The sequence below is a fragment of the Lissotriton vulgaris genome, chromosome 12, assembly GCF_964263255.1.
Source record: "Lissotriton vulgaris chromosome 12, aLisVul1.2, whole genome shotgun sequence".
Taxonomy (NCBI): domain Eukaryota; kingdom Metazoa; phylum Chordata; class Amphibia; order Caudata; family Salamandridae; genus Lissotriton; species Lissotriton vulgaris.
The window spans coordinates 719,657,527-719,670,269 of record NC_141700.1 but is presented as its reverse complement, the minus strand read 5'-3'; the positions used below and the strand labels follow the sequence as shown (position 1 = coordinate 719,670,269).

Genomic DNA, 12,743 nt, shown 5'->3' with positions numbered 1-12,743 from the left:
TAGAGTGCTACAATCCAATGGCATTGATGGCATTGTTGAAAGTGCTTTCAGAGTTCTAGTACATTGACAAATGTTATAGAATTATAGATAAGATTTAGTTCTGAAACCAAAATTTGCATTTTCATAGGATTTTAAACAATGAAGTACACAGAGAAAACGAATTCCAAACCGTGTTCGAAAAATGTAGTTACTTAACTATGGAAGACACTTCAAGCATTAAAGTTCTTAAAATTTTGATTTCACAATCCATCTCAAAGTTGTGTGGTTCAGTTATCAAGTCATATTCAGTGAGAAGAATGTGGATGGAAAGGATGAACAAAAAAACCTAGCAACAAGTTCAAGGAATCATACCTGAGGATTTTCTCTCCAGGAAGCCTTCTTTGAAGATCTCCCTCACCCATGCTTGAAGCTCTGGGTCCTTCTGGATGCTCTCATCACCCTTATAGTAGAAGTCCACAATACCAGACACATAGCTAAGAGGATGAAGATATGGAGTAGTGTCAATGAGTGAAAGACCACATGGAACATTTCCAAATCAAGAGAGATCAAGCTCTAGCTGTTACTACTGAGAAAGTAAGTGTTGTTCTTCTAACATTTATTTAGCAACTGTTTAAGAATAGTTTGGAATATATCTCATTCAGAGATAAACAGCTTTTAGCTTCAGCTGACACCTTTACATAAAGTAATTTTTTGTAATGCAGCCTATTTTCCTCAAAGTAAACATGGCTTCATTTAAAACTAAGTCTTTTTTTAAGTTTAAAAGTTGGCAGTGGCTCCCATGGACCATTGCTTAATCCCGAACACACTTCCTTTTACAATCACAAAAGGGAGGAAGACCTTGTTGGCCCCCTTCCACTTTGAGAATTACTCACCAGCTCAAGTTGGGAGTCTGGTTCAATGATTTGCAACTGGATTTCAGTCATCTCATACCGATTGACTATTTAAAAGCGACAACTACAACACATCCTTTCCAAACAGTGATACAGTATGGGTTCGTAATCGCATTTTAGGAGCCAGTAAAAGTTTACCAACTCCTAAAATGTGACTGGCATCAGAGTATTTGTAATTGTAAAATGGCTTTGTACATTGGCCCCAACTTTCCCAGTGGTGTACATGGTCATCACACCTCCACTCGATACGACAGTGTTAATGTGGTTTCACTACACGTATACTCGATCAAGAGCAGACACTTAGGGCCATAAGTATGAAGCCATTTTGCACTTCCTAATGGTGTGAATTGCTATTTCAGCCTGTTAGAAATGCTAAATGGTGTTACATTATTATGAGAGGCATTTTCAATGATTCAATTTGTGATTTCCATCATGTAGAAATCGTTTTGTTTGCATTTTTGAAATTGGAAATCTCAAATTGGCATTACCAAATAGTGAATCGCTAACACTATATACAAAGAATTTCTTAATTGTGATTAGTTGCAAAATGGCCATTTAGGAAATGCAAATACCATCAATGGGTACACAGTGGTAACGAGGTGCAAACGGTAAAAAGTCGCCCAAAATGTATCTGGCTTTTTCAGAATGGCAGCTCTGCATGTCTGGGCAAGGAGGATGAGGATTATGGATGGTAGGCAGAGAAGGAGAAGACAGTAGGGGATATTTAGGGTGGGGGTCACCCTGTTTGAGCAGACTAAGGAGGAGATTTATAAGAAGTATAGACTGAGTAGTGAGGTAATTCTACATGTAATTGCTGAATTACATACTCAAATAGTTAGAAGCAATGCAATCTCAACACATGTGCAAGTAATGTGCTGTCTACAACTTTTAGCTTCTGACAGTTACCAGGGATTTATAGCAAGGGCAAGGGGAGTGCCACAAAGTGCATTTTCTATGTTCTTTCATAGGTTTTTGGACATCATGGTTGGCATAGTGAACCAATATGTTTTTTCCAAACACTCCAAGATATACGACACAAAAAGCTAATGTTTTATCGGGTGGCACAGTTTCCAAATGTTGTTGGTGTGTTGATGGCACACATATTGCGATGTGTTTCCCCTCGGCAAATGAATTTATTTATAGAAGCAGTAAAATGACCCGTTCACTTCATAACTGACGCCACTTTGTAAAGCCCTCGCTACATTGTACCTGCGCCAGGTATAATGTATGCAGGATGGGCGTTCCTTTGCAAGGAAGCCTTGTAAAAGTGACGCAGTGAAATCTACAAAAATTCACGGCGTCACTTTTATGTCCCCGCTGCGTCAAATCCTTACGTCTGTTTGAAGCAGGCGTGAGGAGTGATGCAGCATGTTAGGTATAGGGCGCCCCTGCGCATTGCGGGAGTTGCGTTTCATTTGCGACATGACTCCAGCAATGAGCTGCCCTCATGACACAAGATGCAACACGCATCTGACTATCCTTGCACCACGGTGCATTGTATTGTAAATGCGACACATCTTTACTGGCGCATCCCTGTTAAAACGCAGGGATGTGCCAGTCCTTGTAAATCTGCCGCTCTGAATCGGTAAACATGTCAAAAACATTATATATGTGAACTGTTTGTAGTTGGACTCTATGTTGTCTTTGTGTCCTGCGTATAGAAGTTGTGTTCCTGCCTTGTGTTTGCGCCTCTTCACCTTCCTTAAAGTCTGGTAGTGGTGCCACGTTTGCTCTCATAGCAGTTGAAGTAATGAGCATGGGATTAGCAATTGTGTGGTCCTCAATTTCCACTTGTGTGTCGATTGCTTCATCAGTCTCAATGGTTTCAGAGACATCCTGTATGTTATCTTTGGAAATGTATCTATATAGTTATTGTAAATAAATGGCCACTAAGTTTGTAGGATATTGTTGAAAGTGATATATTTTTTTTAACATGAAGGTTATATATAGATGTGCAGTTTATTCATCCACACACAGTACACCATATCCCTTAGTTGCAAGACAACTCCTACAATGCATTTGTAAATTATAGCAAACATCTACATGGGATTTTGGTAGCTAAGATGTTGTAGGTGAAGACTATCAAACAATATGTTATGGAAAAATGCATACGAGAACATTATTCACGTTGACTGAATCTTGCAGGATGAAAGGTGCCAATGTCTGACACTCCCAGAATTCTTTCAGGTTCAAATGTCCACGCAATAAGTGATTCCATTGGAGTGGGAGGAGTATGTTTAGAGGGGCTGCCACCTGTGCCACGAGCTTCAGATATTCTGCTGGCCACCTTCTCTATGGTACGGGATCTTAGGTCATTTCAGCGTTTCCATATTTCAGGTATGGTCCTCTGGGTGATACCAAGAGGGTTCCCATTTCCAGGATGCTGTTGCACATTTTGGTTTTCTGGGTCTCAGATACAGAAAAGTATGCTTCGCCAAACGACTGAGGAATGTGTGGCTCACATGGACCAGCGAACAGCTCCAGCACCTTATCAAAAATTTAACTTTCTGCTGCCAAGGTCCTTTTCCCCATCATCCTTACACATAGAGTTGTCAGGAATTGTGAACGTCACTGCCAGAAGTCAAACAGGAACACGTTTTCCCCCCAGCATGTTCCTAGTCTTCTGAGTTGTGGGCACAACCCGTATTTCTAAACTTCCTTGTTCTTATATCGTCATTTTGCATCCCAAAAGTGACTTTTCCTTATTGAGATTTCCCCATGCATATGATTTTCAAATAGGAAATTTACTAAATGCGATTGCAACTTTGACAGCATACTCTCCCATGTACATCTCATTTTACGATTTCCGAATAGCAATTTCTATCAAATCGCTATTTGGAAATCGCAAACAGTAACTTTCATAAATATGGCCCTTATTCTCTAAATTAGATAGACTGGGTAAACTTGCTCAAACCTTCTTGAATGTACTCTTTTTATAGACGTACAATGAAGTACAATCTCTGATTTTGCTGTATCTTCCAAATTACGCTCGCTTTCAACCTATATACATGGGGCCTCATTTATGAGAAATGACGCATCGGTGCGTTAAAGCAGCGATGCGTCACTTCTCAGTGCACACTCCTTGCGCAGGGGTGTGGAAATCTTTAAAAATTCTACTTGGCCAAAGGACAAAATGTTACAGAAATCTACTTGACCTCTGTAAATTCTGCTTGTCCTACCTACTCCACAAATCACTAAAATAGGTCTGCACAGAGAGCGCCTGCACTGCAATCAGTGCAACATGCAACATACCATGCAATATATATTTCAAATGCCAGTACAATTATGTTGTGAATGGTGATGCAGCCTTACATGCAAATGTTGTACTGGCTAGTTGCACAGCATGTGTGAAAATGCATCATTGTGCACTACACCCACTTATCAGACAGTTTGCCTGTGACAGATTTTCATACGTAGTGAGTAGTGAAAAAGGCAGAGTGCAGACTGGTAATTGACAACATTTCTTGCTTTGTCTCCTGGGCAGATTGTGTCGGAATAGGAACCTGCTGGACAGAAGGGTGTTCTCCTTCGTATGGGCAACTCGTAGCTCTCCAGCTTAACAAATACTCACAAGATGTTCTGATAAACATGTGTGGATGGGAATAACTGCACTTCTTGCCCGAGTTTATCAACTCTTCATGGGGCGGGCAGCAAAATCATGTAGCAGAGGTACTGTGGTTCACTGAGATAGTATCCACAATTCTTGTCAGATTTTAATGATTTTAATGTTTAATGAAGAAGGTAAATCAATTTTCCCTTTTACGCTCCTGGGCTGGTGTAACAAGCATCATATACAAAACTGTCATCATCGGTACGAGTGCAGTAATGGCAGCAGCAGCATAAGGTTCACTGACATGAAGAGATGCAACTCTTCGGCAGATGTGGAAATTTCTCACTCAGAATAGAAGATATGTAGTATATGTAGCACACACACACACACACACACACAGCAAATCAAACTTCATTCCATTCTCACAGTGAAGGATAACCAAGTTGAAGAAACTGTCAATCTAGATGTGAAGGGATCAGGATTATTGAGATGGAGGTGTAGTGAGTAATTGAAGGACTCCGCATTCTATGTCACACCTAGCAAAGACACCTAGGCTCAATCACAGTAGAGTTGGAAACGCTTTCTGAGCCTGATGGATAGTCAGAGGCTATCTTACGAATTACGTTTATTTACGCTTCAGCTACCAGGATGTCTAAATCCATTATTAGCTATTCAGCTGAACAAACGCCCAAAAGTGCCGCTACTCATTTTCATGTTATCTCTTAGTCATTGTGCTCCGTGACCATCACCTAACCTATTCTGCAGCCTCATGTCTAGTATTTCCTTGAAGGACCAGAAAAGGCTGTTGGAGGAAGGGAGCAGGAAGTACACCAAAACCATAAGCAGAGCACGGAACCAACACACTGCACAAATGCCAACATGTCACAAGCCCATCTCTCCCTGCTTCCTAGCTCTAGTCACATAAGGTGTAAAGGTCTTCAAATACACAAGATACCTCCATGTATAGTGCATTTCATATCTTAGCAATTAAGGAAAATCTACAACTCCTCTCCACATGAACCTCCTCACCACTTCAGATAAATACAATAGAAACGCACACCTTGCACTGACAGCAAATAAAGTAAACACCCCTATTTATAACAATAACATATAGAAATGTATACAGCGCCTACTCTGATAGTTGCAGGCACAAAGACCCTCCAGTAGTCGCCCCACCCTTCATTTCAGTTAAAATGTAAATACAATGAGACAAAAATATATGCTACTGTTTCTTCACACGTTTAGCTAGGAGCGGTGTAGGGGTAGGTTGCTAAAATATAGATCTGTAGCAATTATGGAACCTGTTAGATCTTAATAGCTGCCAGGCGCACTCTGAGAGTGAGCCTTTAGCCTGAGTGCTACTGCAACCAGAACTCATCTCGCATTTTCGGGCGAGGCAGAGAACGAAGACATTAGGAATCTTAGAGCATCATGGGTACGGGTGAACTAAGCAATTACAGTTATGGTGGCAGTAAGTATGTGAACTCACTGAGCTGTTTTTCTTGCTCATGCACCCCGTATTGTCATTCTTGTAGGTGCTATGTTCTGCATCTTGAAGGATAAGTGATGGGGTGTGCAGGTAGTTCGACCTACACTTAAGAGATGCATAGCACAAGATTTATGCAGCAGGTGCGCTCACAAGCTGTGCCATCTTACTGGCATGTGGTGTTCTCCCTCACACCATATAATGACTTTCTGTCCTACCACAAGCCCAGCTCTTAATCAGCTACTACAGTCTAATGTCGAAGGGATCCAGGGTCAGAGCACAGCATTTTTTTCTTTTCAGTTGAGAGGAAAACAAAGTCCTTAGGCACTGGCAGAAAGATCCTTGCACATGTGTGCATCAGCTGCATATTTGTTTTATTTGGCGCAGAAGCATTGGGGTTGATGGGCCAGTACTCTGCTGCAGCACTAAATAAATACAGTGGCAGTGCCTCTGCACCTGCATTCCAGATACCTGTCAGTTTCTCTGATGCACTAGTTTATCGGAGACAGGCAATTTAAGTGAAACTTCAGTGCATGGCCTGGCTGCTTCAGCCTCCGTGTCAGAGAGAAAGCTGGGAAGTGCACCTTTGAGCTCTGTTGAGGGTGGTGAGGGGGCCAGATCTCTGAGCACAGGGCCACACAAAGTGAAATAAGTGGCTGACCAGACTCGAAAATACAGGGAATGAAAATCCCCCTCCTGCTCCACCCCCCTCCCCAGCCTCTTACAAGTGAATGCTTGAAGTGCGTTGCTTTGAAGCGATGTTTCCATGCTCCTTCATGTGCAGGTTTCCTAAGTCTTTGAGATTCCCTGTATTTCATGTCCTTGGGAAATGCACAGGCATTCTATTTATTCTGCGCAGTGTCCCTAAGTCCACCACCAGGCCTAGTTTACCAATAGTCTTAAATCAATATTGACTAGAGCCCCGCTTCCAAAATAAAAAAATGTTTAATCGTGGATTTCCTTATAGATGATTTGTGATCCTGACGAGACAAGTTGACCTCCCAGTGTCTCCTGAAAACCACGAGCGGTTAGAAACGGGCCAAATGAGTCTATGGCGCGCGCTATAAATACCGGACATTTGGAGTCACAGTTCATAAACAAATAAGTGACTCACAAAGTGTCCCACACTGACGGGAGGCACACATACGCCAAAGGGATAACAGACCCATGTAACAGACCCACACAGGCTCACACTAGACAACACCTATGCCCCAGGAGCATGCAGACTCACAATGAACATCGTCACAATCCTAGGCCTCCCCGCTGGCCTCTGATTCTTACGACTTCCCTCCGACAGCCCTCAGCCAGCTCTGTGCCCTGCCACGTCTCTTGCACACCTCCTTCTCGGTGCTCTCTACAAAACACAGATTGGTGGAAGTGATGGCGGGAGGACGCCCCCTGCAGCAGCTGGTACCTCGGACCCCTCGGCCCATTGCACGGGTGGCCCTCCGGCACGGTAGGCACTTACGCCATTCCTTGTGATAGCCACCTACTCCATTCCTCGGTGGTTGCGGGTAGAGATGAGGCCAATGTTAACTCACTCGTTCCGATGCTGAGCTGCCTGCAGTGCTTAATCCATGTTTTAAGGGGGGCGGGGCGGGCATAGCTATTTCCTGTGTCTGGTAATTTGATGGCATTGCGGAGGGGGGGGGTGGGGACGCATTCCGGTGGATTCGAGGCCTCCAAAGGTTCTCTGACGTTCTATTACCCATTTCTGACTGATTGTGAGCCTCGTGGTGCCCACAGCTCCGATATTATTTATGTGATTTAATGTCTACTTGTCCGTCGGACAAAATAGACATTAAATCTTCTTGCCCATCATGAAAATCAACATGGTTCGGGCGTCGGGCGATATGATTCCCCCACCCCTGTTGCGACATGATTGATGCGTCATATTTATAATATGATGCGGTACAAAAGGGGGTGGTAATGGACGGAGCATCTGAATCAATCAAACACTCACACCCAGTCAAAAGATCTGGGTTTAATCCATCACCGTTCTTTAGCCCACTCTGCCACCCCAGTTCAGACATGGCTATATGCAAATCAGTCTGACCCTGTGCCTCATGGGAACAGTCCAGCCCGAACTGCCAAGCCATGTCTTCCCTGGACCGGAAACAAGCTTCCGAGGACCGGTTTCTGGCATTCCAGCCGTCTTCAGCCCGGCTTGCTTGAATCCAGTGGCAAAGTGAGCAAGGGACTCACGTCTGAGCATACCCTGCCACACTTGTGGCGGCCAAAAGCGGTACAAAAGGGGGTGGTGATGGACGGAGCATCTGAATCAATCAAACACTCACACCTAGTCAAAAGATATGGGTTTAATCCATCACCGTTCTTTAGCCCACTCTGCCACCCCAGTTCAGACATGGCTATATGCAAATCAGTCTGACCCTGTGCCTCATGGGAACAGTCCAGCCCGAACTGCCAAGCCATGTCTTCCCTGGACCGGAAACAAGCTTCCGAGGACCGGTTAAAGAACGGTGATGGATTAAACCCAGATCTTTTGACTGGGTGTGAGTGTTTGATTTATGCAGATGCTCCGTCCATCACCACCCCCTTTTGTACCGCATATTTATAATATGATGCATCATGTCGCAAGGAGTTACAGATACGTCAGTATTTCTGACGTATCTGTAGGCGCAAAAGTGACGCATTGCTGCAGTGTGTCACAAAAGTGACGCAACTCCTTCAATGTGTACTTTAACATGGGAAAGTCCTATGTTGTTAGTGCCTGCATCAGTCTTACGCCTGCCATGAAGCAGGCGTAAGATTTTGACGCATTAGCGGCCAAGAAATCGGGCAGAGAAATCTTATAGATTTCACTGCGTCACTTCCATGACCCTTTCTTGCGTCAAAAAGCCCCCCTTGCATACATTATACCTGGCGCAGGTATAAGGTGACGCAGGGGTTTACAAAGTAACGCATCTACCTAGATGCGTCACTTTGTAAATATGGCGCAACAAGGCGCATTTTTTATGCCACTGGTGCGTCACAAAAAGTGACGCACCGGCGGCGTAAAAGTGACGCACAGCCTCATAAATGAGGCCCAGGGAGCTTATGGCAGAGTGAAGAATGTAATGGAGGTCCAGAATAAAAGGCCCATTTGGGTAAGCTGCCAGTTTATTTCTTTGTGCATCAGGAGAAACAGGTACAACACAAGACAAATAAAATACTACCACTTAACCACCAGCTTAGAGTGGTCCTATTCAAATTCCAGTCTTCCATTCCCCACTCAGCATTGTCTTGCATTTTCAACATTCTGTCATCCTTACACCACAAAACAAACCTACTGGCATTCCATCCATTCCTCCAATTGAATGCACAGTCTCTAGATGCTACTCTGGAGGCGACCCAGCCTTATTTCCAGCCTTATTTCAAAGTTACGAGGGCAAGTTGTTCCAAGTGCTCTGGGCACAAAGCCATTAGTTAGTTTGGAAATCAAGCAACAATGATCTCACCACAGGGTGTTCTTGAAAAAGTGTGTGACGCCCAGTGGCCCAGAGTTCACCTGTGCTTTCTGATAGTCTGCCTTTCGTGACAAAATGTGGAAGTATACTGGGCTGGACTGGGAAATAAAACAGCCCTAGCAAAAATTATTAAATACGTCTGAGTCCTTTCTCGTTCCTCTCTCTCACCTGGCTGTGCCTGCTGCAATAACACTTTCGAAACTGGACCATCTTTCTGAAGGCCCACCAGGACGGGTTGGCTCTCATAAACCTGTCTCCAATGGCTCCAACCCATGAGTAAATGACCAAAGGGTTAAATGACCAGTCCGGCCTTGCAAGAATACAAGATCTGACAAGAGACTTTGTATCTTTTCTAAGACCTTTGCTTTCACCCAACATGTACATTTAGCAGGGGGGGACAGGAAACACCATATGCGGTTGTAGGAAACAGCTAGCAACTTTCCCCTCATTCATCAGTCTGAACCCAACAGAAAATTTAAAGTTCAAGTTTGTATTACAATAGGGGTTTATTCTCAGGTCCAGAGTATGCAGCCAGCAGACACAGTCTTCAAACGGTAAGCCTGTTGATGCTTTTTTTTTTTAACTTCCCCAAACTAAGACGTTCACAGGAGAGAGTAGGGGGCTATAGTGATGGAGAATGTTGAAAAGAAGATGGTTTGCTGTGCAAGAAAAGATGTTCTTTTGGAAGATGCGACATGACAAAACCAACAATACATTTAACTTTTAAACTTTTATGGTTCTTATGTGTTTGTTCTGCATGTGAGACTGTACATGATCTGCATTTGGCACCTGTCTTGGTCTTTCCCACTGCTCTACTGCAGGGTGCTGATGTTGCTAAGCTCACTGGGGGACCCTTTTGTTTGAGGCTGTCAAGTGCATGCACCGTGCTCTGTGCTTTTTTTGGCTCAGCAAACATGACAGGCATGTATGTTCACTGAGGAACCATGGTGAAAACTTGAGCACTGTGAGCATGGCCCCAAGGTTAATCCAGAGCCCTAAAGTATGGCACTTTTGAAAAGAACCTGTCCTTTTGCTTGGCTGACACTGGCAGTGATGGCAGCAAAAGGTTTTAATAAAGACACAGCCCTTTTTTGCTTTTCACTGGTAAATGTGAATGCTTACTGGCTGCTCCTGGTAAAAGATCTAACTAGATTGACACAAACTAGCCTTTTACTTTTTCCTCGTAATGTAGGACATGGATGGTGAATACATGTTTGCTCTGTATGCCTGTAGTAGTGTGAGCTTCAACTGGATGTATCAGTGGAGTAGCAATAGCCCCTGCAGCTTCCAAGGTGTGGGGGCCCCTGTGCTCCAGGGGGCCCCTCCGGCACAGTGTAGAGTCAGGCGTGAGAGCTCCTGACTGTACTGTCCATGTACTGTGCAGGTGTCCCCCCTCCAGTTTCATTACACCACTGGCATGTATGATGCTTGACTGTATATGGACAGGAGTCCATTTTGGAACGCATCTATATAGATAACTCAGGAAATGACGACTGCAGGTGAGCCTGCTGAGGTTCATCTTGAGTGCACATCTGGAAATCCCACAGCCAATGTTTGAGTTGAGCAAGGCCTCCATAGCTGTAGCAATGGTGTACCGTGAAATGATGACGGCTCTCCCCTGTAGAATGTGAAAAGGGGCCCCTGAATCTCCTATATGTCACGGCTGTTCATTGGTCTTTGACGGGATGGGGAAGTGACTGTCCATTCTAGTGTAAACTTAGCCTCACGGCATCTTCCTGTTTCACCAGAAGTGTAATTGCTGAAATAATGGAAAGGTGCGACCACTCGGTCCCCCTGAACGTATGGTTGGGTACCCGATCCTCCCGGGAAACCATTTTGGGCGGGGGGCGTGTCTCGGCTGGTATGCCCGAAGCGGCGTAGCCGGGGCGCGCCTTTTCCCGCCCAGGAGGGGTTGTCCTAGACACCTACACCGATGACCACGCCCAGTAGGCGTACCGGAGGAGGGTACACGCCCTCCCGCAGAAGAATAAATTGAGCGGGAATCCGAAGAAGCGTCCTCTTGTTCCTGCGCTCTGAAGGCCGCACCCACTCGTTGCTCGTGAGCCCTCGACGGAACAAGCAGCAATTTTGAGAACTTGTAATTCTTGTGTTTCTCTTTCAGTTACTTGGAGGCGAAGAGTCCAGGACCTCGTTGATCGTCTAGGAGCGGATAATCGAAACCATGGCTGGCAAGAAAGCAGGAAAGGGTTCCGAGACGGATAAAGTGCTACGCATGTTGGTGAACCGGATGGCTGGCATGGAGCGGAAACTCGGTCAAGTCCCATCGATCGGTCGAGGTTTGGCGGAGGTCAAACAACAACTGGCCGCACTGAGCAATCCTGGTAACCCTAAGAAGGTAATAGGCCCGGCCTTGCCGGGAATTGTCCCCGAGGGTAGAGGGAAGCGGGGCAAGAGGAGGGCGGTTTCAGGGGAGGTTCCGGTCCCAGAGGTTCCGGTCCCAGAGGTACCCCCGGCCACCACTGTCACACCGGCTGACAACCCGGTACTAATCCCAGACGCGGGTCAACCGATCCCGGTAGTAATTACCCCCGCTAACGATGAAGATATGCCTCCTGAATTGGCCACCCAGTTGGCCGCATGGCTCAATAAAAAGGCAGGGGGTGCCAAGGCGCCCGGAGACACGGCCGAAGAGGCCAAGCTACTAATCCAGCAATTGCGGCAGTCGCGAGATGCCACAAAGGCGAATCTTCCTCTTGTTCCCCCACAGGTGACACCGGTAGGACCTGCAGTTGGTCTCGAGAAAACGGCGGGAACAACGACCGAACCGGGTAAGCTCGCTTTGCCAGTGGCGGGGAAGGGCTCATTACCCTCAAGGCGGGAGAGGGTGGCACAGCACATCCCTATGGCCACAAAAGAGTTAATATGGGGAGACAAGTATGTCAATATGTTTTCATTATTAACTGACCATCGCAAGATGGAGTATGCTAAAACCCACAAAGATTTGTGGCACCCGAGCGTGTGGCGCGCCAAGATGGCGGAATTCAGGGTGGATGAAACGATAACGAATTGGGCGAAGGCCTTTGCAATCTTTACTGCAGTTATGGGGGAACGTAAACCCGAGGTGTTAACGGAACTGTCTTGCTATCAAACTCGTATTATGGATTTTTATGCAATGTATGAGGGAGAGGAATGGAAAGGTTATGACATGAAATTCCGAAAAGCGAAAGAATATGATGCCTCTCTGACATGGGACTGCCTCGACTCGGTCTCATGGCATAAGCAGCTCCTGCCGGGGGCGGCAGGTACATCCTCGCCGGGCGGGAGTGGGTCTGGGGCCTTCCGCCAAAAGCCCGTGGTGCCCTTTCGAGCAGGTGCCGGTATCGATCACC

At 45.5% G+C, this 12,743-nt stretch overlaps 1 protein-coding gene across 1 annotated transcript in view; it reads right to left on the bottom strand.

Annotated features, from left to right (window-relative positions):
* Positions 1-12,743, bottom strand: part of LOC147678115 (hydroperoxide isomerase ALOXE3-like) — a 250,228-nt gene that overhangs the window by 10,230 nt on the left and 227,255 nt on the right. The window contains exon 11 of the mRNA XM_086945977.1: positions 352-473. Within this exon, the coding sequence (XP_086802103.1) occupies positions 352-473 (122 nt within the window). The remainder of the gene's footprint in view (positions 1-351; positions 474-12,743) is intronic.